The sequence below is a fragment of the Ovis canadensis genome, chromosome 3 (genome assembly GCF_042477335.2).
Source record: "Ovis canadensis isolate MfBH-ARS-UI-01 breed Bighorn chromosome 3, ARS-UI_OviCan_v2, whole genome shotgun sequence".
NCBI classification, from domain to species: domain Eukaryota; kingdom Metazoa; phylum Chordata; class Mammalia; order Artiodactyla; family Bovidae; genus Ovis; species Ovis canadensis.
In genome coordinates, this window is record NC_091247.1 from 215553678 (window position 1) to 215573584 (window position 19907).

At 60.4% G+C, this 19907-nt stretch overlaps 2 protein-coding genes across 5 annotated transcripts; one reads left to right on the forward strand and one right to left on the reverse strand.

Annotated features, from left to right (window-relative positions):
• The first annotated feature begins 127 nt into the window (after window positions 1-127).
• Window positions 128-13037, forward strand: IFFO1 (intermediate filament family orphan 1). Of its 4 annotated transcripts, none has more exons than XM_069585859.1 (9): window positions 128-962; window positions 4612-4672; window positions 4766-4861; window positions 5727-5867; window positions 7786-7940; window positions 8035-8155; window positions 8452-8547; window positions 11407-11537; window positions 11974-13037. In XM_069585859.1, the coding sequence occupies exons 1-9, from the start codon at window positions 190-192 to the stop codon at window positions 12080-12082; spliced, it is 1683 nt and encodes a 560-aa protein (XP_069441960.1). In that variant the 5' UTR covers window positions 128-189; the 3' UTR covers window positions 12083-13037. The 4 variants fall into 4 exon arrangements, with proteins under 4 accessions (XP_069441960.1, XP_069441962.1, XP_069441961.1 ...); XM_069585861.1 differs by having other exon boundaries at window positions 151-962; window positions 11978-13037; XM_069585860.1 differs by having other exon boundaries at window positions 151-962; window positions 8455-8547.
• Window positions 13038-13977: 940 nt separating this feature from the next.
• GAPDH (glyceraldehyde-3-phosphate dehydrogenase) lies at window positions 13978-19532 on the reverse strand. The gene is made up of 12 exons (XM_069585869.1): window positions 18533-19532; window positions 18204-18244; window positions 16017-16116; window positions 15823-15929; window positions 15615-15705; window positions 15388-15503; window positions 15213-15294; window positions 14878-15029; window positions 14713-14791; window positions 14532-14615; window positions 14347-14444; window positions 13978-14245 (listed from the first exon to the last, which is right to left on the reverse strand). Exons 2-12 carry the CDS (start codon window positions 18224-18226, stop codon window positions 14176-14178), a joined length of 1002 nt encoding a protein of 333 aa, XP_069441970.1. The 5' UTR covers window positions 18227-18244; window positions 18533-19532; the 3' UTR covers window positions 13978-14175.
• Between the last annotated feature and the right edge of the window lie 375 nt (window positions 19533-19907).

Sequence of the window (19907 nt, forward strand, 5' to 3'; positions counted from 1 at the left end):
GGTGCCAGCCTTCGAACGAGCCTTTCATTGGCTTACCCCCTGCCCTCCCCCGCCCCCATGACCTCTGCCCCTCCCGTCGAGCTGTCTGATTGGCTGTTCCGCGTCCCCCTGGCGTCTCATTGGCTCTCCTCCCTCGCCCAACATCCCTGCTCCCGCACGGGTTTCTGTCTCCCAGCAGAAGGCGCAGCCATGAATCCGTTATTCGGCCCCAACCTCTTCCTCCTCCAGCAGGAGCAGCAGGGCCTGGCCGGGCCGCTGGGGGACCCCTTGGGAGGCGACCACTTGGCCGGCGGCGGGGACGTGCCCCCGGCGCCGCTCGCCCCGACCGGCCCGGCTCCCTACTCGCCGCCGGGGCCGGGCCCGGCGCCCCCCGCCGCCATGGCCCTCCGCAACGACCTGGGCTCCAACATCAACGTGCTCAAGACCCTCAACCTCCGCTTCCGCTGTTTCCTGGCCAAGGTGCACGAGCTGGAGCGCCGCAACCGACTGCTGGAGAAGCAGCTGCAGCAGGCGCTGGAGGAGGGTAAGCAGGGCCGGCGGGGCCTGCCTCGCCGCGACCAGGCCGTGCAGACCGGCTTCGTCAGCCCCGTCCGACCCCTGGGGCTGCCCCTGGGCTCCCGGACGGCCGCCGTCTGCACCCCATCGGCGCGGGTCCTGGGCTCGCCCGCGCGCTCACCGGCCGGCCCCCTCGCGCCGTCCGCGGCCTGCCAGCCAGCGCCCTCCACCTCCGCCTCCACCGCCTACTCCTCGTCGGCCCGCTTCATGCCCGGCACCATCTGGTCCTTCTCTCACGCTCGCCGGCTCGGGCCGGGACTGGAGCCCACTCTGGTGCAAGGGCCTGGCCTGTCGTGGGTGCACCCCGACGGGGTGGGAGTCCAGATCGACACCATCACGCCCGAGATCCGCGCGCTCTACAACGTGCTGGCCAAAGTGAAGCGTGAGCGGGATGAGTACAAGCGGAGGTAGGGACCTGGAAGGTGGGGACGGGGGCTCAGCTCAGGCCGCACTCAGCCGCGGCTACCTGTCCAGAAACACAGAGCCGCTGGGGCCCAAGAATAAGGGAGGAGTAAGTATGAGTCAAGTTCCTGCTGTTTAAGGAGGAGCTAGGAAGTCCGCATATGAGGCTGGAATCCACAGAGAATGCAGAAGTCAGGCTCATGACAGGAAGGAGGAGTCTAGGAGCAGAATCCTGCCGGGAACCCTTGTTTTTCATATAGGCTACAGCGTCTGCACGGCTGTGTTAACTGTGGGGTTTTATGATGTGTAAAAGGGACGTTGTTCTGAGAAGTCGCATCTGGGCTACCACTTATATCCCCCTGCCAGCCTCAGCCCTCAGAGCGATTTTGTGATATAAGCTCCGAATACTTATCAAAAGTTAGAGGCAAAAGATGTACCTTTAATTTGGGAGTCTAAGTGCCATGAGAAGCTGGGGGTGGGGGAGGGGGGGTGCGGGTTAGGCTGAACCTTGGAGGAGGTGATCCTGACACTGCCCAGCGTTTCCAAAACAGTGTCCATGGTAGCAGCCCATGCCTGCTCTAGTTCCACCGCTGCTGAGAGGCTCTGGGGCCCTCAGGGCATTTCTGGAAGTTGATCAAAAAAGGGGGTGTGGGGAAGAGGGAATTCCCTAGGGAAAGGTGAAAGGCCTGTAGTTGACCCAGGGTGAGTGAAAGCTGGGGGGGATCTGAAAGTGCAGAAGGAGGTGTGAAGAGGGTAGCAAGGACCTGAGTAGGAGGAAGCTGGAAACGCGGACACACGCATGATGGCTTGCCTCACTCAGCGCAGCTGGGGCAAGCCCGGTTTCCCTGAAAATGAAGCACTGGCTCTCAGCAGGAAACCCTGACAGGGCAGCCCAAGGGGCCCAAGGAAGGGACTCGATGCAGGAGTGCTGGCTGCATCCAGGGGATCCCCTGATAACCAGCCTGTGAGGACAGAAGCTTGAGTACAGCCAGCACTTTGTAGACTTAGTGCCCAAGGTGCCATGACTGAAGACCAAGGAGATGAGGGCTCAGGGGGAGGCTCTGCCTTCAGGTTTAACCTCTTAATGAGCTACTCTGACCCCTTGTGGACAACCCTGGGAATTACCCTTCCAGCCTGGTAAAGCGGAGATTTGTGTCTGGTGGGGACTGGCTGAATGTTCCAGGGAATGACTGCTGGGCCTGGCGGCGACCTTCAGGGATCTGTAACCCGCCAGAGTCTGGCAGACCACAGACCAGCAGACTTTCTGAGGTTGAGTTCTGCCCTCATGCTGGCTGGCTTCTTTAGTGGCCGTCTGTGATTTAAGTGTCCTTGGGACTCTCAGCTATCCCCAAACTGTCGTTTAGATCCACCCAGAACCGTTCTGCCCCTGCCCCACCCCCTGCCCCTGCAGGAGTTAATTGACACAGTCAGCAGTGGAACATGGACAGTTCTGGAATACATCCATAACCACAGGAACAACTGCTGTTGTTGGGGCGTTTTGTTTTTTTCACTGGCGGAGTATCCGTCCTTGGTCCAGCTGTCCAGGGCAGCAAAGAGTTATTCCTCCGGGACTGATGAGCTCATGGCTCTGCAGCACACTGCTGTGCAGAGGGCCCCACGGCCAGGCTTGGCTGGTACGTGACACTGGCAGTCACTCATTCTTCCACCCCAGATCCCCTTGCCCTTGTTCTGTCTCTCTCCAGCGGCTCAGACTCTGGTCTGTAGCCTGGAAGACATGGGCATGGTCTGAGCACTGAACTGAAAAAGAGCTGAGGCCTCCTAGTTCTGTGTTCAGCTCCGCTGCCAAGAGTGACCTTGGGTGGGTCTCTCTTGGCCTCAGTTTTTCCAGCATCGCCCTGGGCCAACTACAGCGCTTCCTCATTTCACTCAAGGATGCTATGTATTTGGAAGAAAGGTGTTCACTCAATGTCAAATACGTGGAAATTGCTCAAATTCTACCCATGCTTAGAGAACCTTATAAGTGAGCCCAGCTTTGAATAGAGGTCAAAATAAACCCACTCACAGGAAAGTCTGGCTGGTGTATGAATAGAATTCTAGTGAGGTTCCAGATGGTTTATTTTCAGATTTTTTTTAAAAATCCTGTAAGATTTTATTAATCTTCATCCTTACCTAACTTCCTTGAGTTTCTCCCTGAAACAGTTGAGTTCACAGTCCCACCCTTCCTGGTGCCTGTTCTCCAGGGTTACTGTCCCTTGGTCAGTCTTGCTTGCTTCCTCCAGGGACACAAGGACCCCAGGGTCCTCAGGGTACCACATCCCATGCCCTCACGTTGTAGATGGAGAAACCAAGGCCCAGAAAAGCTGCAGGTCTTATCTAAGAAAACACATAACCTGATGCTGCTGGGGCCCTTCACTGGCCCTAGCTGTCTGAATGGGAATGCCAGAGCGCAGGGGCAGGAGGACTGGGGGCCGCCAGGGAAGGCTGGGCCCAGAGCCAAGAAGGCGGGAGCGGGCCTGCTGTGAGCTGGCGGGTTGAGCCAGGCTGCCTGCCTCCTCCCCACCCAGCTACTCAGGAGGGGCAGCCACGGTGATGTCGAGGAGTTATTATTAGGAATACTGCAGTGCGGATGTGAGTGAGGAACAGGAGAGCAAGGAGAGATGGGCCTGGAGGAGGAGCCTGGGGAAGAGAGATGGAGGCGGGGAGGAGAGGACCAGACCCCAGGCCTGAGTGTGTGTTCTCTGTGTGTGTTAGGCTGCTTCCTAATCACCTTTCTGGCATTAAAGCTTCTCTTCCGGTTCAGTTCCCCTTCCTTTCTCAGTCTGGAAGAAGTCTTTCCAGGATGGGGAAGAAGTGCTGGGCTGTTATGTCAATGGGGTCTGAGGAGTCTGCTGGTCCAGCCAACATCAACCCTAAGCTGGGATGTTGCCCCGATACTGCCCTTCTGCCTCCATGATGCAGAGGGGGACATGCTGGCTTGCTCCTGGCCCTGGTCAAGGCCCCTGCCTCGGTCAGGAGTGTTTTTTAGCCTACTCTTCGTCTTAGGCTCTGCCTTCTGCAGCTCCGGAGGTGCCACCTGTGGTTCTCATCTACCACTCTTAATAGGGGACTTTTCTATGCTCCAGTTTCCCTCTCCCCCTCGGTGTGGATGCCTAGTGATCCCAGCTTGTGCCCGGGCACCTCTGTGCAGCCCACCGAGGGCCTCCGGGTGGGCAGTTTCCAGAGCTCGTGGGGGTGGACTTCGAGCGCCTCCTACCAGGCTCTTGACCAATGGCATTGATGCCCTGTGTGTCCTGCAGCTGCTTTTACAGGGTTAATGGTCCCACGAGAGGCAGGGCAGCTCTGTTCTGGTGCAGGCAGGAGAGCGGGAGCCCGGATCTGTGGACCGAAGGTGGGAGACCGGGCTGGGTGGTGCGGGCAGGAGGAGGGGTCAAGGCTGGCAGGACAGCCGGTCGGGCTGGGGCCTGAGCGGGATGGGCCCTGCGAGGGCACAGTGCAGCCACAGTTGGGTGCGAGGCCAGAGGTTCTGGGAAGGCAGCTGTGAGCTGGGCGCTGAGCGCTGGCCAGCAGCCGGGAGCCACGCGTTCCTCCTGTTGAGGAAGCCGACCCAGGGCCCGGCCTGAGCCAAATAGGTGGGGGTGGGGGGCGCAGGGGAGAGGGCCCCGCACCCAGGTGCTCGCCCTTCACTGTCTGCAGGTGGGAAGAGGAGTACACGGTGCGGTTACAGCTGCAGGAGCGCGTGAATGAGCTCCAGGAGGTGAGGGCCGCCCCGCCCGCCCTCCCCACCGTCCTTTGCCCGCTGCTTACTGCCCGCCTGCCGCTCACCTCAGTTGGTTTCTTCTGACTGTAGGAAGCCCAGGAGGCTGATGCCTGCCAGGAGGAGCTGGCCATGAAGGTGGAACAGCTGAAGGCCGAGCTGGTGGTCTTCAAGGGGCTCATGAGCAACGTGAGTGTGGCCGGGTCATCCCTGGCCTCTCGTGCCACGCCACACCAGCCTGGGCTCAGCCCCAGGGCTGCCTGAGGCCCGGGAGCAGGCCTTTCTAGTTTCGCCTGTTCACCACCTGGCGTCCCACTTTATGTGCTTCCCTTTTTCTCCCCCTTGCCTGCCCCCTAACTCAAGAGGAATGAAAGTCCCCTTGGCCTCCATGGGGCCCGGGCTTGTTTGCTTGCAGTGTGGCCCTGGGTGACATCCTGACCTGCTCTGCCTTGTCCACGTCTGTGGAATGGGATAGGATTGAAAGCAAGTGCTTGCAGGATGGTTCCAAGGTCACGATGTTTGTAGAGTCAGGACAGCAGCGGCTGAGTGTCAGCTAACACTGTCCTGATGATTCTTTCTCCAGTGCTCAGAGCTCTAGCTGTGTGCTTAGTCGCTCAGTTGTGTCTGACTCTTAATGACCCCATGGACTGTAGACTGCCAGGCTCCTCTGTCCATGGGGATTCTCTAGGCAAGAATACTGGAGTGGGTAGCCATTTCCTTCTCCAGGGTATCTTCCCAACCCAGGGATAGAACCCAGGTCTCAGGCATTGCAGGCGGATTCTTTACCATTTGAGCCATGGAGGACTAGTCTCTCTCTTTCTCTCTCTGGGAGTCTGAGTTCCAGGAGGAGCCCCCTGCCTATGCACCAGGCGCTGACCCATATCCCCTAGGGGAGCCATCTGGCCAAGGAGCCGGTCATCCTGGGCAGACCGCTAGGAGGTGCCCAGGTCAAGGGGTGCCTTCTGCCAGCAGGAGCCATGTGACTGGGCTGATGAAGGGATATTGCTTGTGATGAGGTGGGACCCCCTCACCGCTCCCTGCGCTCCCCACACAGAACCTGACCGAGCTGGACACGAAGATCCAGGAAAAGGCCATGAAGGTGGACATGGACATCTGCCGCCGCATCGACATCACCGCCAAGCTCTGCGACTTGGCTCAGCAGCGCAACTGCGAGGACATGATCAAGATGTTCCAGGTGAGGGCTGTGGGCGCCTCGCCCCGGCCCCCGGCGGCCCCGCCTCGCTGGCACCCGAGCCCCACGTGGGAGGCCGGAGCCGGGCCCTGGGGTCGAGGCTGGGGGGTGAGGGACAGCCCCTGGAGGGGTCTGGAGCTGTCTCTAACGCCGTCTCCCCCTCCCCTCTCTCCTGTCTGCCTCCTCTCCTCTCTTGCCTTTCATCTTCTCTTGCTTCCTCCACAGAAGAAGCTGGTTAGTTTCGCTCTCACACAAGCTTCTCAGCTCCCTGGGCCTCCTGACCCGCTGGGCTCTCAGTGCAGCGCCCCCTCCATCCTCCTGCTCTCTCTACTTCTCTCTCCCTCTCTCCCCCTCCTCTCGCCCGCCCCCTCCCCTTCCTCTCCCCCTTCTCCCCTCCCTCTCCCCCACCTCCCCTCCCCCCTCCCTCTCCCCCACCTCATTCTCCAGCGCCATCTCTCTTCCCCGTCCCTCCCCCCACTTCTCTCATTCTCTGGTTCCATGTCCCCCCTCCCCCCTTCCCCTCCCCCTCCCCCTTCTCCTCTTCCTTCCCCTCTCCCCTTCCTCTCTCCCCTTCCCTCCTTCTCTCATTCTCTGGCTCCATCTCTCTCCCCCCCCCATACCCCTACCTCTCCCTTCCTCCCCCTCCCCTCTCCCTTCCCTCTCCCCTCCCTCTCTCCCCTTTCTCACTCTCTGGCTCCATCTTTCTCCACCCTCCCCTACCCCCTCCCTATTCCCCTACCCCTCCCCTGCTCCCCCTCCCCTCTCTCTCCCCTCCCTCTCTTCCCCTTTCTCTCATTGTCTGGCTCCATCTTTCTCCCCCCATCCCCTCCTTCTCGCATTCTCTGGCTCTCCCTCTCCCCCTCCTCTCCCCCTCCCTCTGCTTCCTCTCCCCCTCCCTCCCCTTCCTCTCCCCCTCCCTCCTCCTCCCCCACTTCTCTCATTCTCTGGCTCCATCTCTCCCCCTCCCCCCTTCCTCTCCCCTCCCCCCTTCCTCTCCCCTCCCCCTCCCTCCCCTTCCTCTCCCCCCTCCCTCCTCCTCCCCCACTTCTCTCATTCTCTGGCTCCATCTCTCCCCCTCTCTCCCCTTCCTCTCCCCTCCCTCCCCTTCCTCTCCCCTCCCTCCCCTTCCTCTCCCCTCCCTCCCCTCCCTCCCCTTCCTCTCCCCTCCCCCTCCCTCCCCTTCCTCTCCCCCCTCCCACCTCCTCCCCCACTTCTCTCATTCACTGGCTCCATCTCTCCCCCTCCCTCCCCTTCCTCTCCCCTCCCTCCCCTTCCTCTCCCCCCTCCCTCCTCCTCCCCCACTTCTCTCATTATCTGGCTCCATCTCTCCCCACTTCCCCCCCCAACTTCTCTCATTCTCTGGCTCCATCTCTCCCCCTTTCCCCCCAACTTCTCTCATTCTCTGGCCCCATGTCTCCTCCTCCCCTCCTCCTCCCTCCCCTTCCCCCTCCCCCCCCCACCTTCTTTCAGTCTCTGGCTCCATCTCTCTCCCTCCCTTCCCCCTCTGGCTTCCAGATCTGGATGTGACTCAGGTTCTGCTTTATGAACTTCATGCCCCTTTCCTCCTTGCGGCCTGAAACTTCCCTTCAGTTCAGTCATTTCACTAGAAGACTTTTTTTAGAAAAGAACTCCTCTGGGCCATTGCGCACATCTCACTCTGGTCCCGGCCAGCCGTTTCCCCCAATCTTATTGCTCCGTTTTCTCTGTCTCTGGTCTGTCTCCTCCTCCTCTGCGGCCCTGGCCCCACCTGCGTCTGTCTGCCTGTCTCGGTGATGCTGGTGTTTCTGTTCCGTCTTGTAACTGTGTCTTCTCTCTGTCCGCCCGCCCTCCCCGCTGGTCCCCGCTTCCCTCCCTCCCGGCCGGCGCCCCCGCCCTTCTCCTCACGCACCCTCTGTAGTCTCTGCACTTGTCTCCCATTAAGGTCCCGTCCATGGGGGGGCGGAAGCGGGAGCGCAAGGCCGTGGAGGAGGACACCTCCCTGGCAGAGAGTGACGGGCCGCGCCGCCCCGACGGGGATGAGGAGGAGAGCACGGCCCTCAGCATCAACGAGGAGATGCAGCGCATGCTGAACCAGCTGTGAGTCCGCCCGGCCGCCCCGCACCTGCCCGCGGCCGGAGCCCGCAGCCCCCGCCCCGCCGGCCGCCCTGACGCCTGGGCTCCCTGTCTCTAGGAGGGAGTATGATTTTGAGGACGACTGTGACAGCCTGACTTGGGAGGAGACGGAGGAGACCCTGCTGCTCTGGGAGGATTTCTCGGGCTATGCCTTGGCCGCCGCAGAGGCCCCGGGAGAGGTAACCAACCTCCCGGCCTTGGGCCCCGGCTCCTCCTCCCCGGGCGCCAGGCCCATCTTCCCACTCGCCGGCCCCTCCGAGCTCTGTCTTCCCTCTGTGGCCACCATCCGTCACCTGCTTCCTGCTCGTCCTCAGTCCTCGTCCCCAGTCCTCGTCCCCAGTCCTCGTCCCCAGTCTCTCCAGCTTCCTTTAACCTCATTCTGTCTCTCTCTCTCCCTCCCTGGCCTTGCCCCACGGCTCGCCCTGTCCCATCCATCCCTCCTCTCTGCTTCCCCCACCTTCCCTTTCCACTCCAGCAGCCAGAAGATAGTTTGGAAAAGGTGATTAAAGATACCGAGTCCCTCTTCAAAACCCGGGAGAAAGAATATCAGGAAACCATTGACCAGATTGAGGTAAGGCTGTGAGCTGAAGCCGAAGGGCTGTGGTTCCCGGGGGGTCGTGAATGGTACTGCAGGACACCAGGGCCTCCCCATTGCCTCCTGGCAGGAGAAGGGGGATCTCCCCACTGGGTGCTGAAGACCTCAGGCTGGGGAGGGGAGCGAGGCAGACAGATGTAGGTTCCAGTCTAAGCTCTGTGACTTCCTGCCACTCTGACTTTTATCAGGCCTCTTCTCTCTGAGCCTGCTTTTTTTTTAATCTTTATTTCTTCGGCCGTGTCAGGCTTTGGTTGCAGCACGTGGGACCTTTCATTGTGACCTGCGGACCTTCTAGCTGTGCTGTGTGGGCTTAGTTGCTCTGCAGCACGTGGGACCTGAGTTCCCGGACCAGGGATCAAACCCGAGTGCCCTGCATTGCAAGGCAGGTTCTTCACCACTGGACCAGCAGGGAAGTCCCGAGCCTGCTTCTTTGTTTGTAAAGTGGGGTCTTAGCAGTACCTCCTTCAGGGTCGATTGAAGGTCAGGCGAGCTACAGTGCAGGTGGAGTGTGGGGCATCTGTCTGGCAATGAGCACCGTCGCAGCCACTGTGATCACGGTTGTTCCTACAGTCAGTGCTGTATCAGGGTCCGCTGAACTTGACCTTCGCCGCAGCCTCAGCTCAGCCTTCGAGCCATGGAGGCGATTCCATGCTCATTCCCTCACCTGAAGGAACTTTCCGGAGCTGGCGAGTGGAGCCGGGGCTTTAACGTAAACTCTAGGCTGGAGGAGCTGACAGGAAGGGTGTGTGACACCTGGGACGAGGGTGCTGCAGCCAAGGCGCCACGTGATTCCGGTGACCCCGAGACCGGAGCCTGAGGGGGTCCTTTCCATGCACTCTGGAGATGAGGCTGGGGGCTTCTAGAACGCTCTGTCTCTCTCCAGGCCCACTGCCCTCTCCGAGGAATTATCGTCCTGTATCCTGATTCTCCCAGCACACAGCAGCTGCCCTGCTCCTTTAAGCAAAACCTGCTCCCATTGTTTACTCCCAGACTGACACTCGGTTTCAAAGGCACAGCTGGGGGGACCTCTCTGGTGGTCACGTGGTTAAGACTCCATGCCTCCTCTGCAGGGGCATGGGTTCGATCCCTGGTCAGGGAACTAAGATCTCACGTGCTGCACAGCCAAGAAAAAGGAGAAAAAAGAAAAGGTACAGCTGGATATGTGCCGCTAGCTGAAGAGCTGGGAGGGTCCCCCCACCCCTCTGTTGACACGCATCCTGCTCTCCTCCTCCTCACTGCACCTAGGAGGTCCTGAGGGGGTCGGGAGGCTGTTGCTGCTGGGTTTTTTTTTATGGTGTTGCTCCTGGCTGTCCACCCGGGGCTCCGGAGGTCCTTTATCTCAGTGACTTGGGTCTGCAGGGACCCTGGGATGGAGGCAGAGACCATTTCCATTACTGGATGGTGAGAGAGACCCAGACCCAGGTCTCTGCTCTCAATCTGCTCCCAGCCTCACCCCTCCGCCCTGCCCCACTGCACGTGCGCAGGCTTTTCAGTGTGGCCTTTGGGGTCGTCTCCTTCCCGCAGCCCTCTATAAACGTGGAGGCTGGTGGCCATCCTAGCCTCGTGTTCTGCTGGGACATGTTGGGTTCATTTCTTCCCGCTGCCCCACTGAGTGCTGGGCTCCCGGGCGCAGCCCCCAACGCTCACCTCTAACACCAGCTCTCCGGACGGGCCGGGGTTGGGGTGAAGGAGGGAGCCAGTCTGGGCAAGCACTGGCGGCACCCTACTTCTTTCCTGGACTGAACGAACGGTCAGTGCCTCCTGCCCTTGGACGTGCTGCTGCCAGGGGCGCCGCCTGAGACCCCAGCTCTGGAACCAGGGCCGCGGTCCAAGTTGTGCTCACTGGGGCTCCTGACCCACCCAGGCCACCATCTCGCCCCATGTCACTGTCCTGACCATCTCTTTGTCTGGCCCTGTGACTGTTTCCTTTTCTGTCTGAGTTCCCATCCTGGTGGCCCAGTTCAGATCATTCACGGGTGGTTTCTTACCCTTTCTCTTTGCTCTTGGGCAGTCAAGCACATCACCCCGGGCAGTTTTGTTCTGCCCCCACCCGCTTCTGGCTCCTGTTCTTTGTCACCAGAACAAAGGGAGGCAGCAAGAGTGTCTGCGTCCCAGATTTTTCATGGCCTCCGTGCCTGCCTCTCAGCTCTACCACGGAACCTGCGGGCAGAGTCAGGCTCTGGGAAGGAGACTGTGTTTCCTTGACTCTGAGCCCTGTCTTTTCACACCTAACAGTCCTTGACTCGGACCACAGCTCGTAGCCTGTTAGATACTCAGCAAGGCAGGCAGGCAGTCCTTCCACTCATCTCTGAAAAGAGCTTACATGTGAGCGAAGTAATGAGAGGAAATCGGTGGTGAGCGCAGAGCCCCTTTCCACAGAGCCCAGCCGGCACGTGTGCCGACAGTCTTGTAGACACTTCTTGAAGTCGAGTAATGGCTCAACTTGAGGGTGCACGCAGGGATGGGTAGGCCCCAGCTTGGAGCGGGGCCTGTCTGTGGGGGACAGTGCTGTATGGGCCAGAGAGGCCCCTGTGGGGAACCCCAGGAGGAGGCCAAGCGCATCAGGACCATCCCGCCTCTCTAGGGCCTCCGCCCCCTCCTCACTGCTCTTGCTGTGAGTCTCTTCAGAGACTCTTGTACCAGACTCCTTAGCAAAAGCCTTTGGGGGCGAGCTTCCCTGGGGAACGTGGAAGGAACAGTGGTGTATTGAGTGCCTTCAGCCTCGAGCTGGTTTAGTTTTGAACCTGAGCCCTTTGCCTCCTTCACGGCCTGGCGGGCTAGCCGCCTGCGAGCGAGGGCAGGGGCGGTTGCTGACCTGACGCCCGCCCCCTGCAGCTGGAGCTGGCCACAGCCAAGAACGACATGAACCGCCACCTGCACGAGTACATGGAGATGTGCAGCATGAAGCGGGGCCTGGACGTGCAGATGGAGACCTGCCGCCGGCTCATCACCCAGTCCGGGGACCGGTGAGGGCGCCGGGCGCAGGTGGGGAGGGGCGGTGCCTGGCGCCCCTCGAGGGCGAGCCCTGAGACCCACGCTCAGCAGACGGAGGATGCAGGAGTCCATCGTGGTTGCCTGGCTGAAACCTCCCCATGCCCTGCCTCTGGCGGTTCCCCTGCTTAGAAAGGCAGCTGAAAACCCGACAGTCACAAAGCTGCTCCATAGACGAGAGACTGGGGTTGCAGAGTCCCCAGGTTGAGGTGGGGACTGTCCCCCCCTCAGGGTGGACTGTGGGAGGCGGTGTCCTCTCCTCCCCACTCCCTCTCCCCGTGGTCCTCCTCTGCCTGAGACTTTACTTTCCTGCCCGCCCGACCACCATCAGGCTGGGATGGGCAGGGGTGCCAGCCCTTTCAGGACTCCCACCTGCCCTGCCCCGAGGTTACAACCGGTGTTTTTTTCTAGAAAGTCTCCTGCTTTCTCTGCGGTCCCGCTTAGCGACCCGCCGCCACCGCCGCCAAGCGAGGCTGAGGACTCCGATCGCGATGTCTCCTCCGACGGCGCCATGAGATAGGGGCTTCCTCGTGCTCAGCCTGCCCGCCGGGACCCGCCGCAGCAGAGGGCCGGGGGCTCACAGAAGGGAAGCCCGTGTCCTGCGGCACCAGCCTGGCCCCGGGGACTGGGCGCTGCTCCCCAGCTGCCCACCTCGGTCCTCGGCCCCTGCAGGGCTCCGGGGCATCTGGAGCAAGGCTTGGCTGCCCTTTCCAGGCCACTCCCTGCACAGCCGGCCCTCCTGCCTCCACGTGGCTGTCTGCTGCTTTCCCGCCTCTAATGCTGCCGGAGCGCTCGTGGCCCCTTGCCCTCTCCACCGAGTAAGCAGTGTGATTGTCCTTCCTTCCTTCCCTGGGGCCAGCTGGCCGTCTTGATTCCATACTGGTGCTAACTGGCCCAGGCACCGGTATGAAGGGGAGGAGGCCAGACCTTCCGTGGCTTGTGCAGCAAAGAGGCCCTCTGTATCGCAGGCAGACTGAGTGGGTCTGGGCAGGGTGCGCCTTCCTCCCTGTTGAAGTGCTCACGGCCAGCTGCCCGTCGACAGCAGTGATGTGGCTCTGCCGTTTCCCTCGTGGGAAGTGCCACACGTTATAAGGACCTTAGTGCGTCTGGGCAAGGCAGCTTTTGGGCTGACTGGGTGCAGTGCTGTGGAGAGAGAGACAGAAGCTCGTTTGTCTCCGTCACCACCAGGTGGCAGAAAAGTTGAAACTGCGTGTGTGGGAGTGGGTGGGCGTGCATGGATGTGTGCGTGCACACGTGTGCTCAGGGTCTCGGTTTCTTCAAGCATCAGCTGCGGGTGTCCTCCGTGTCTCACACACGGAGACCCAACAGGCTGAGTAAGAAGACGTCCCAGACTCAGAGAAGCTTGGAGAACTGGGGCAGCGACGCCGAGGGTCCCTCCGCGCCACTGCCTGAGGCAGACTGGGCAGAGCTGATGTTTGAGTGGAATCTAATGAAACTGGCGAGTATTTATTGAACATGTCTGTCTCACTGTTTCCAGCACTTTCTGGTGGCGGCTACACAGTCCTCTCTCTGCAGTGTGTGCTAGTTCCCATCATTTCCCAGCACGCAGGTGTAAGGCAGATGTGGAGATTGGAACTCCAAAATAATGGTGCCTCAGTCCAGGAGAAGGCAATAATGGCACCCCACTCCAGTACTCTTGCCTGGAAAATCCCACAGATGGAGGAGCCTGTGGGCTGCAGTCCATGGGGTCGCTGAGAGTTGGACACGACTCAGTGACTTCATTTTCACGCATTGGAGAAGGAAATGGCAACCCACTCCAGTGTTCTTGCCTGGAGAATCACAGGGATGGGGGAGCCTGGTGGGCTGCCGTCTACGGGGTCGCACAGAGTCGGACACGACTGAAGCGACTTAGCAGCAGTAGCAGCAGCAGCCCAGGTTATCAGCACCAAGTCTGTGTTGCTTCCCAGTAAGACTACATGCATCCACCGGTAACAGATGACCCGGAAGTAAAGCCGTCAGCCCTCCCCTCCTGCAGACCCTAGGAGCTGGGCACCTGCATGGTCATACTGCAGGTGGTCACTAGGGCAGAGACACTGAGGCAGAACCGGGACCTAGTTCTCCCAGGCTGGCCATGCTCCACACTGTTGCAGAGGTCAGCTAACTGGCTGGAAGCCAGGTGGACTCTGTCCAACCTGACGTCCTGTGCCAGTGTCACCCTCGGGGAGGGCTGCAGACAGAATGGCTTCTGGATACACACCTCCAGGCTGTTTCTGGGTTCAGCCATGGCAGTCTGGCACACACTGGGGCCCAGAGAACCCAAAGGCCTCAGGGAGGAACCCAGGACATGAGGCATGTCCGCTAGACCAGGGCAGGGTTTCTGGCAGCTTGGGTGCTCACCTAGTTCAACTTGGCCCCAGCCCAGCCTCCCTTTCAGCAAGAAACGAAACAGCAGGCTGGGTATAGGGTACTTTTATTGATGGTACGTGACAAGGCAGGGCTCCCTAAGCCCCTACCTTTCCTCAGGGCCTTGGGGATGGAAATGTGTGGAGGTCGGGAGATTCTCAGTGTGGTGGAGGTGGGGCAGGACTCCCCAGCAGCTGAGGAACTCTCTCTTCCTCTCGTGCTCCTGCTGGGGCTGGGGGTCCAGGGACCTTACTCCTTGGAGGCCATGTGGACCATGAGGTCCACCACCCTGTTGCTGTAGCCGAATTCATTGTCATACCTGGAAGGAGAGCGTGAAGGGCTGTTTACCGAGCCAGCCACCAAGGGGCACCAGACTCAGCTCACATGCTGAAGCATCATCCTGCCCCCACCCCCACATACCAGGAAATGAGCTTGACAAAGTGGTCGTTGAGGGCAATGCCAGCCCCAGCATCGAAGGTAGAAGAGTGAGTGTCGCTGTTGAAGTCGCAGGAGACAACCTGGGGGAGGAGAGGGCCACATATGGAACCCTGCCTGGCTCCCGGGGGCCATGCAGACACACCAGTCCCCTGACCCACTGACTGTACCTGGTCCTCAGTGTAGCCTAGAATGCCCTTGAGAGGGCCCTCTGACGCCTGCTTCACCACCTTCTTGATCTCATCATACTTGGCCTGACAAGGTAAAAAACAGATGGTCACAGAGTTCTAGTCTTGGAACTCACCCCCACTGGCCCTGCAGGCCACCGAAGCTGCTCCAACCCAAACTTACAGGTTTCTCCAGGCGGCAGGTCAGATCCACAACGGACACGTTGGGGGTGGGGACGCGGAAGGCCATGCCAGTGAGCTTCCTGTGGACACAAGGAAGCAAGGTCAGTCTCCACTGCTCCTCCCGGCTCCCTGGGTCCACATGGCAGAAAACAGCCAAGGGTCTTACCCGTTGAGCTCAGGGATGACCTTGCCCACGGCCTTGGCAGCGCCAGTAGAAGCAGGGATGATGTTCTGGGCAGCCCCTCGGCCATCACGCCACAGCTTCCCGGAAGGGCCATCCACAGTCTTCTGGGTGGCAGTGATGGCGTGGACAGTGGTCTGCAGAAGAAGGAGAGGAGTGAAGGCCCCACCTGGTGCTCTCCAGGCCACGCCCCTCCTTCACCCTGCCCCTCCCCTGGGGAAGAATTAAGGGACACATCCCTCTAAAGGGCCCTGCTTTGCGGCAGGCAGAAGGGTCCCATACTGGCTGAGAACTGTGTTCAAGTTTCCCACCATGCCTACCATAAGTCCCTCCACGATGCCAAAGTGGTCATGGATGACCTTGGCCAGGGGGGCCAAGCAGTTGGTGGTGCAGGAGGCATTGCTGGAAAAGAGGGAGGCAAGTCAGGGGCACGTCCACTGGGCACGCAGGGGGCACTACTGGCCTGCTTCCCCGCCTCCTCTCTGGCGCGCTCACCTGACAATCTTGAGGGTATTGTTATACTTCTCGTGGTTCACGCCCATCACAAACATGGGAGCGTCAGCAGAAGGTGCAGAGATGATGACCCTCTTGGCGCCACCCTTCAGGTGAGCCTGCAGCCAAGGAGCAAGTAATTGCACCCGGGCTCTCACTTTCCTAAGTCCGCTCCCCTCCCCTCCCCCATCCTCCTGTTACACCCTCCTCTCCAGCCCCTCACTGCTCACCCCAGCCTTCTCCATGGTAGTGAAGACCCCAGTGGACTCCACCACGTACTCAGCACCAGCATCACCCCACTTGATGTTGGCAGGATCTCGCCTATGAGAAAGACAGGACAAAGCTCAGGGACACAGGGTACCACAGACCGCAGGTGATCACCCCGTCCCAGTGCCTCCTCCAAGGCCAAGTTCTTCCTGTTCCATCTCCCACACTTACTCCTGGAAGATGGTGATGGCCTTTCCATTGATGACGAGCTTCCCGTTCTCTGCCTTGACTGTGCCGTGGAACTTGCCATGGGTGGAATCATACTGGAACATGTAGACCTGGGGGGGGGGCCACAAAGGAGGGGGGCATCAAGGGGCTGCACCTCAGCCAGGCTCTGACCCCGTCCACTAAGGGGCAGCACTCACCATGTAGTGAAGGTCAATGAAGGGGTCATTGATGGCAACGATGTCCACTTTGCCAGTATTAAAAGCAGCCCTGGTGACCAGGCGCCCGATGCGGCCAAATCTGAGGGGGACAAGAGACAAGAAGGGGTGAGGGGGAGGGGATTCCTCCTGGGCACGGAAGCAGCCCCCTGCCCATTCACCCTCTTTCAGAGAAGAGGCCACTCTGTTACCCCTGCAAAGTCTCGCGAGAACTCACTTTATTTTTCTTGAGCAACCCTGTCAGCCCACAGAGTGGAAAGGCTCACCCACCCCCTGCTAAGTCACTTCAGTCGTGTCCAACTCCACGCAACCCCATAGACGGCAGCTCACCAGGCTCCCCCGTCCCCAGGATTCTCCAGGCAAGAACACTGGAGTGGGGTGCCATTTCTTTCTCCAATGCATGAAAGTGAAACGTGAAAGTGAAGTCGCTCAGTCTTGTCCGACTCTTAGCAACCCCATGGACTGCAGCCTACCAGACTCCTCCATCCATGGGATTTTCCAGGCAAAAGTACTGGAGTGGGGTGCCACTGCCTTCTCCTCACCCACCCCCTAGTCATTGGAAATCTGTTGAGTTGATGGAGTGGTGCGCAGTTAGCTGCTGCCACCTACAGGCCAGGCATGTGCCCGCCCACCCCCTAGTCATTGGCAATCCGTGGAGTTGATGGAGTGGTGCGCAGCTGCTGCCACCTACAGGCCGGGCACGTGGCATTCATCACACCTACTCTGCAAACGCTTGCTCCTGTCTGGCCCCACTTCGGGCTACACCCTCTGAACCACAAACACTAGTCCACTCAGCATCACCAAGCTCAAAGGGCAAGAGCAAAGGTCAGCATGAACTGGACGGGGAAACCTACCCTCTCTCCCCCACAAAAGAGGAGAGGGAGAACTGGTTTCTCAACCCCCTCATCCTGGGGTTCTGACTTGCTCAGCACCTATCCTTCCAAGCTCTTTTCCAAAAATCAGGATTGGGAGCCAACAGTTATTAGGGAGTAGGGGGGTGGTGGCGGAGAGCAGAAGCCCAGGCCCCCAGCTGCAGAAAGGTCAGGCAGCTATATTTAACCCCAGCTTAGGTGGAGCAGGGATCTGGTTTCTGGAGGATGGGATGGGGAGAAGGGCAGGATTCCCGGGGCTCACAGACACTTAATCCTCCTGGTGACCTTTATAGCCTGGCCTTTAGGGTGGGGTCAGCTCCAGGCAAAGATGGGGGAAAGGAGCCTCGAGGAGAGCCGGCAAGACCACAGGGGCTGCAGCTCTGGGAGCCATTTTGTGGTGGAAAATTTCTAAGTATCCATGACTCAGCTCCCCCAAGCATGGCGCCTAGCCACGGCCACCACACCTCTCCGGAAAAGGAAAGGAGAAACACCCCCAAACTGCAAGACCCCTCCCACGAGCCCACGTTTTGAATTCGTCAGAGAACCATCTAGGAAAAGCATCCTCTCATTCTTGGGAGTGGAGGAGGGGGGGGGGCCGCGGAATTTGGCCGGCAGTTTAAGTGATGGTCTGGGGTTACTAGGATCAGAGTTGAGGTCCAGCTGCAAGAACGGGAAAGCCTGGCCTCACCTGGCCTATGGGCTAAACGTGACTCCATCCCACGAGGCAGGGGTAGGAGCGTTAGTCATGGGCAAGGAAGGCGAAAAGACGGCAGGGCTAAGGAGGGTTTCCTAATGGGCAGTTCATTCATTTCCTTCCTAGCCAGTTGCAACATGGCGGCTGGGTTACCGCAGATGACCCCTCCCAGCTGGTTCTGTGCGCAGCTGTGCCTCCTGGCACCCCCGGGGCTGCGCCTGCTGGGGGCACGGGCTGGGGTGGGGGTGGGGGACGGGCTCCTCCCCGGCACGTGACCCCGCAGAGCGCGAAAGGAAAGAAAAGAGCCCCAGGTGCGGGATTAGGGGATGCGGCCCAAGCAAGAATTGGAATTTCCTGTGTATCTGCTGCAAAGTGGTGGAAGGTTCCTCAGGGGCGCAGTATAGCTGGAGATGGGGGGCACACGAGGCCTTCGAGGGCCTCCTCCAGGTCTGAGCGCTGACCTTGAATTCTCCTTGCGGGGGGCGGTGGGTACGACCACCCTATCCAGGTTCTCCTCGCGCTTGCAGAGACCCGCTAGCGCAATGCGGTGAGGACCGCAAGACTGCCCTGCCCCACCCCACTCCACCCCTGCTCGTAACTCACCCGTTCACTCCGACCTTCACCATCTTGTCTCAGGGATGCGGCTACGGGCAGAGGAAGGTGAGCATTAGAGCGCGGGGCTAAGAGGACGGAATCCAGCGCAGACCACCTCTCCCCACCAGATCCTCCCCTCCCCTCCCCCCAAGCCTCCATCCAGGACCTGCGCTTCCGCACGTCCTTCCTCCCGCCCCTGCAATGCGGGGGGCCCGGCTGGGCGCGATCAGTCAACCCCAGCCCCAGCAGCCGCACACCCGGCGCCCGAACTCCCCCTCGTCCCTCTTGGGTGGGCCTATCCCCCAGCCCTTTGTGCCTCCTCTCGGCCAGGCTTTTACCTGGCACAGCACAGAAGTTACGGCTATCTGTCGAACGGGCAGGAGCAGAGAGCGCAGGAGGAGGCTGCAGCCCGAATTTATAAGGGATGGGGGGCGGGGAGGGGGTGTGGCGACGCGGGCCCGCCTCGCCCAGTCCCAGCCCCTGGGGTGCGGAGGCCTGAGCTACGTGCGCCCGTAAACTTGCGAGTAGTCGGCCTACCGCTTTTTTTTTGGGTCCGCCAGGTTCTTGAACTGTGCACGCACCGCGCGTGTGGGCTGAGGACGACGTGGGGGAGGGGACTGAGACTGGCCCGAAGGAGGAGGGGCACCGGCGATGTTAACTGGTGGGGAGGAGGGAGCACTGCGGGAGAGAGTAAACTCGGGGCCGGAGGCCCTGGAGAAAAATGTGGACACCTGGGAGCCAGGGAGGTTAAAGCTGCCGCAAGGATATAACGGGAGGACCTGGGGAGTCGGCTGGATGGAGAATTGGAGCAGGAACAGCTCGCGGCTGCAGGCTCCCCCGTTCCCGCCCCCGCTTCCCCTGCTTTCAAAGGCTGAGAAGCCGGAAGGCTGAGGAACGTCTCGAGGCTCTTCGGTAGTGACACCCGCGTTGCAAAGAACGGGAGGGGCCTCCAGCCGGCTACCTCCCCGCTCCTCCACTTTCCCCCACTCCCCCATAACTTGGCTTCGGGCCTCTCTGGGCCGGGGGCCGATTTGGGCACTAGGCTGTGGGGGCCTGGAGCGGAAGGAGGCTCCGGAGGACGCATGAGGCGGGGAGGTTTCAGCACTGAAGGTCACAATGTCCTGCAGTGCAGTCAGCAGACCTGAGAAACCGGGCCCTGGGTGCACCAGCGGCTCTTCCCCAGCCTCGGGCGGGGGCCCCAGGCGCGGGATAGCATCTCTGTTGGGGGCTGGGCGGATAGAGGCCTGAGGCCTCCCACAAAGGCGCTCCTGGGAAACCTGAGGGCTGTGCGGCCCGGGCTGGGAGACAATGCCCCTTTCACCCTGTCCAGCTTGGTCCACCCCCGGGGCTGAGAGCTGGACGTGAGGGCGGAAGTCCCTCCCCATCCTGGGACGTGCAGGCCAGCCCTGGAGTCAGGGCCTCCCTTTCCCGTGGCTGCGTCCAGGAGATGTTGGGGGCTGCGTGAGGAGTCCAGAATAGGGGAAAAAAAATCAGGAGTCTTGGGCACTTGGTGGGACCAGGCCCCGGCTCCTCTCCACAGGTGATGTGGAGGAAGGAATCCATTCCTCTTCAAGCCCAGTCAGTAAGAAGCCAGGGACTGTGCCGGGGCTGTGAACTGAGGATGTTGGAAGGGCTGGATCTGAGGACTCAAGGGTTGAGGGTTTGTAGGGGAGGGGGGTGGGGTGGGGTAGAATAGACATTGCCCATCAGCAG

Excerpts from the sequence above, each read along its gene's own strand:
- GAPDH (XM_069585869.1), bottom strand. The coding sequence starts at position 18,226 with ATGGTGAAGGTCGGAGTGAACGG. Across the intron at positions 15,504-15,614 it reads CTACCATGGAGAAGGCTGGG|GCTCACCTGAAGGGTGGCGC; the intron begins GTGAGCAGTGAG and ends CCTTGGCTGCAG. Across the intron at positions 14,792-14,877 it reads GTCATCCCTGAGCTCAACGG|GAAGCTCACTGGCATGGCCT; the intron begins GTAAGACCCTTG and ends TTGTGTCCACAG.
- IFFO1 (XM_069585859.1), top strand. The coding sequence starts at position 190 with ATGAATCCGTTATTCGGCCCCAACCTCTTCCTCCTCCAGCAGGAGCAG. Across the intron at positions 963-4,611 it reads CGGGATGAGTACAAGCGGAG|GTGGGAAGAGGAGTACACGG; the intron begins GTAGGGACCTGG and ends CACTGTCTGCAG. Across the intron at positions 4,862-5,726 it reads TCAAGGGGCTCATGAGCAAC|AACCTGACCGAGCTGGACAC; the intron begins GTGAGTGTGGCC and ends CTCCCCACACAG.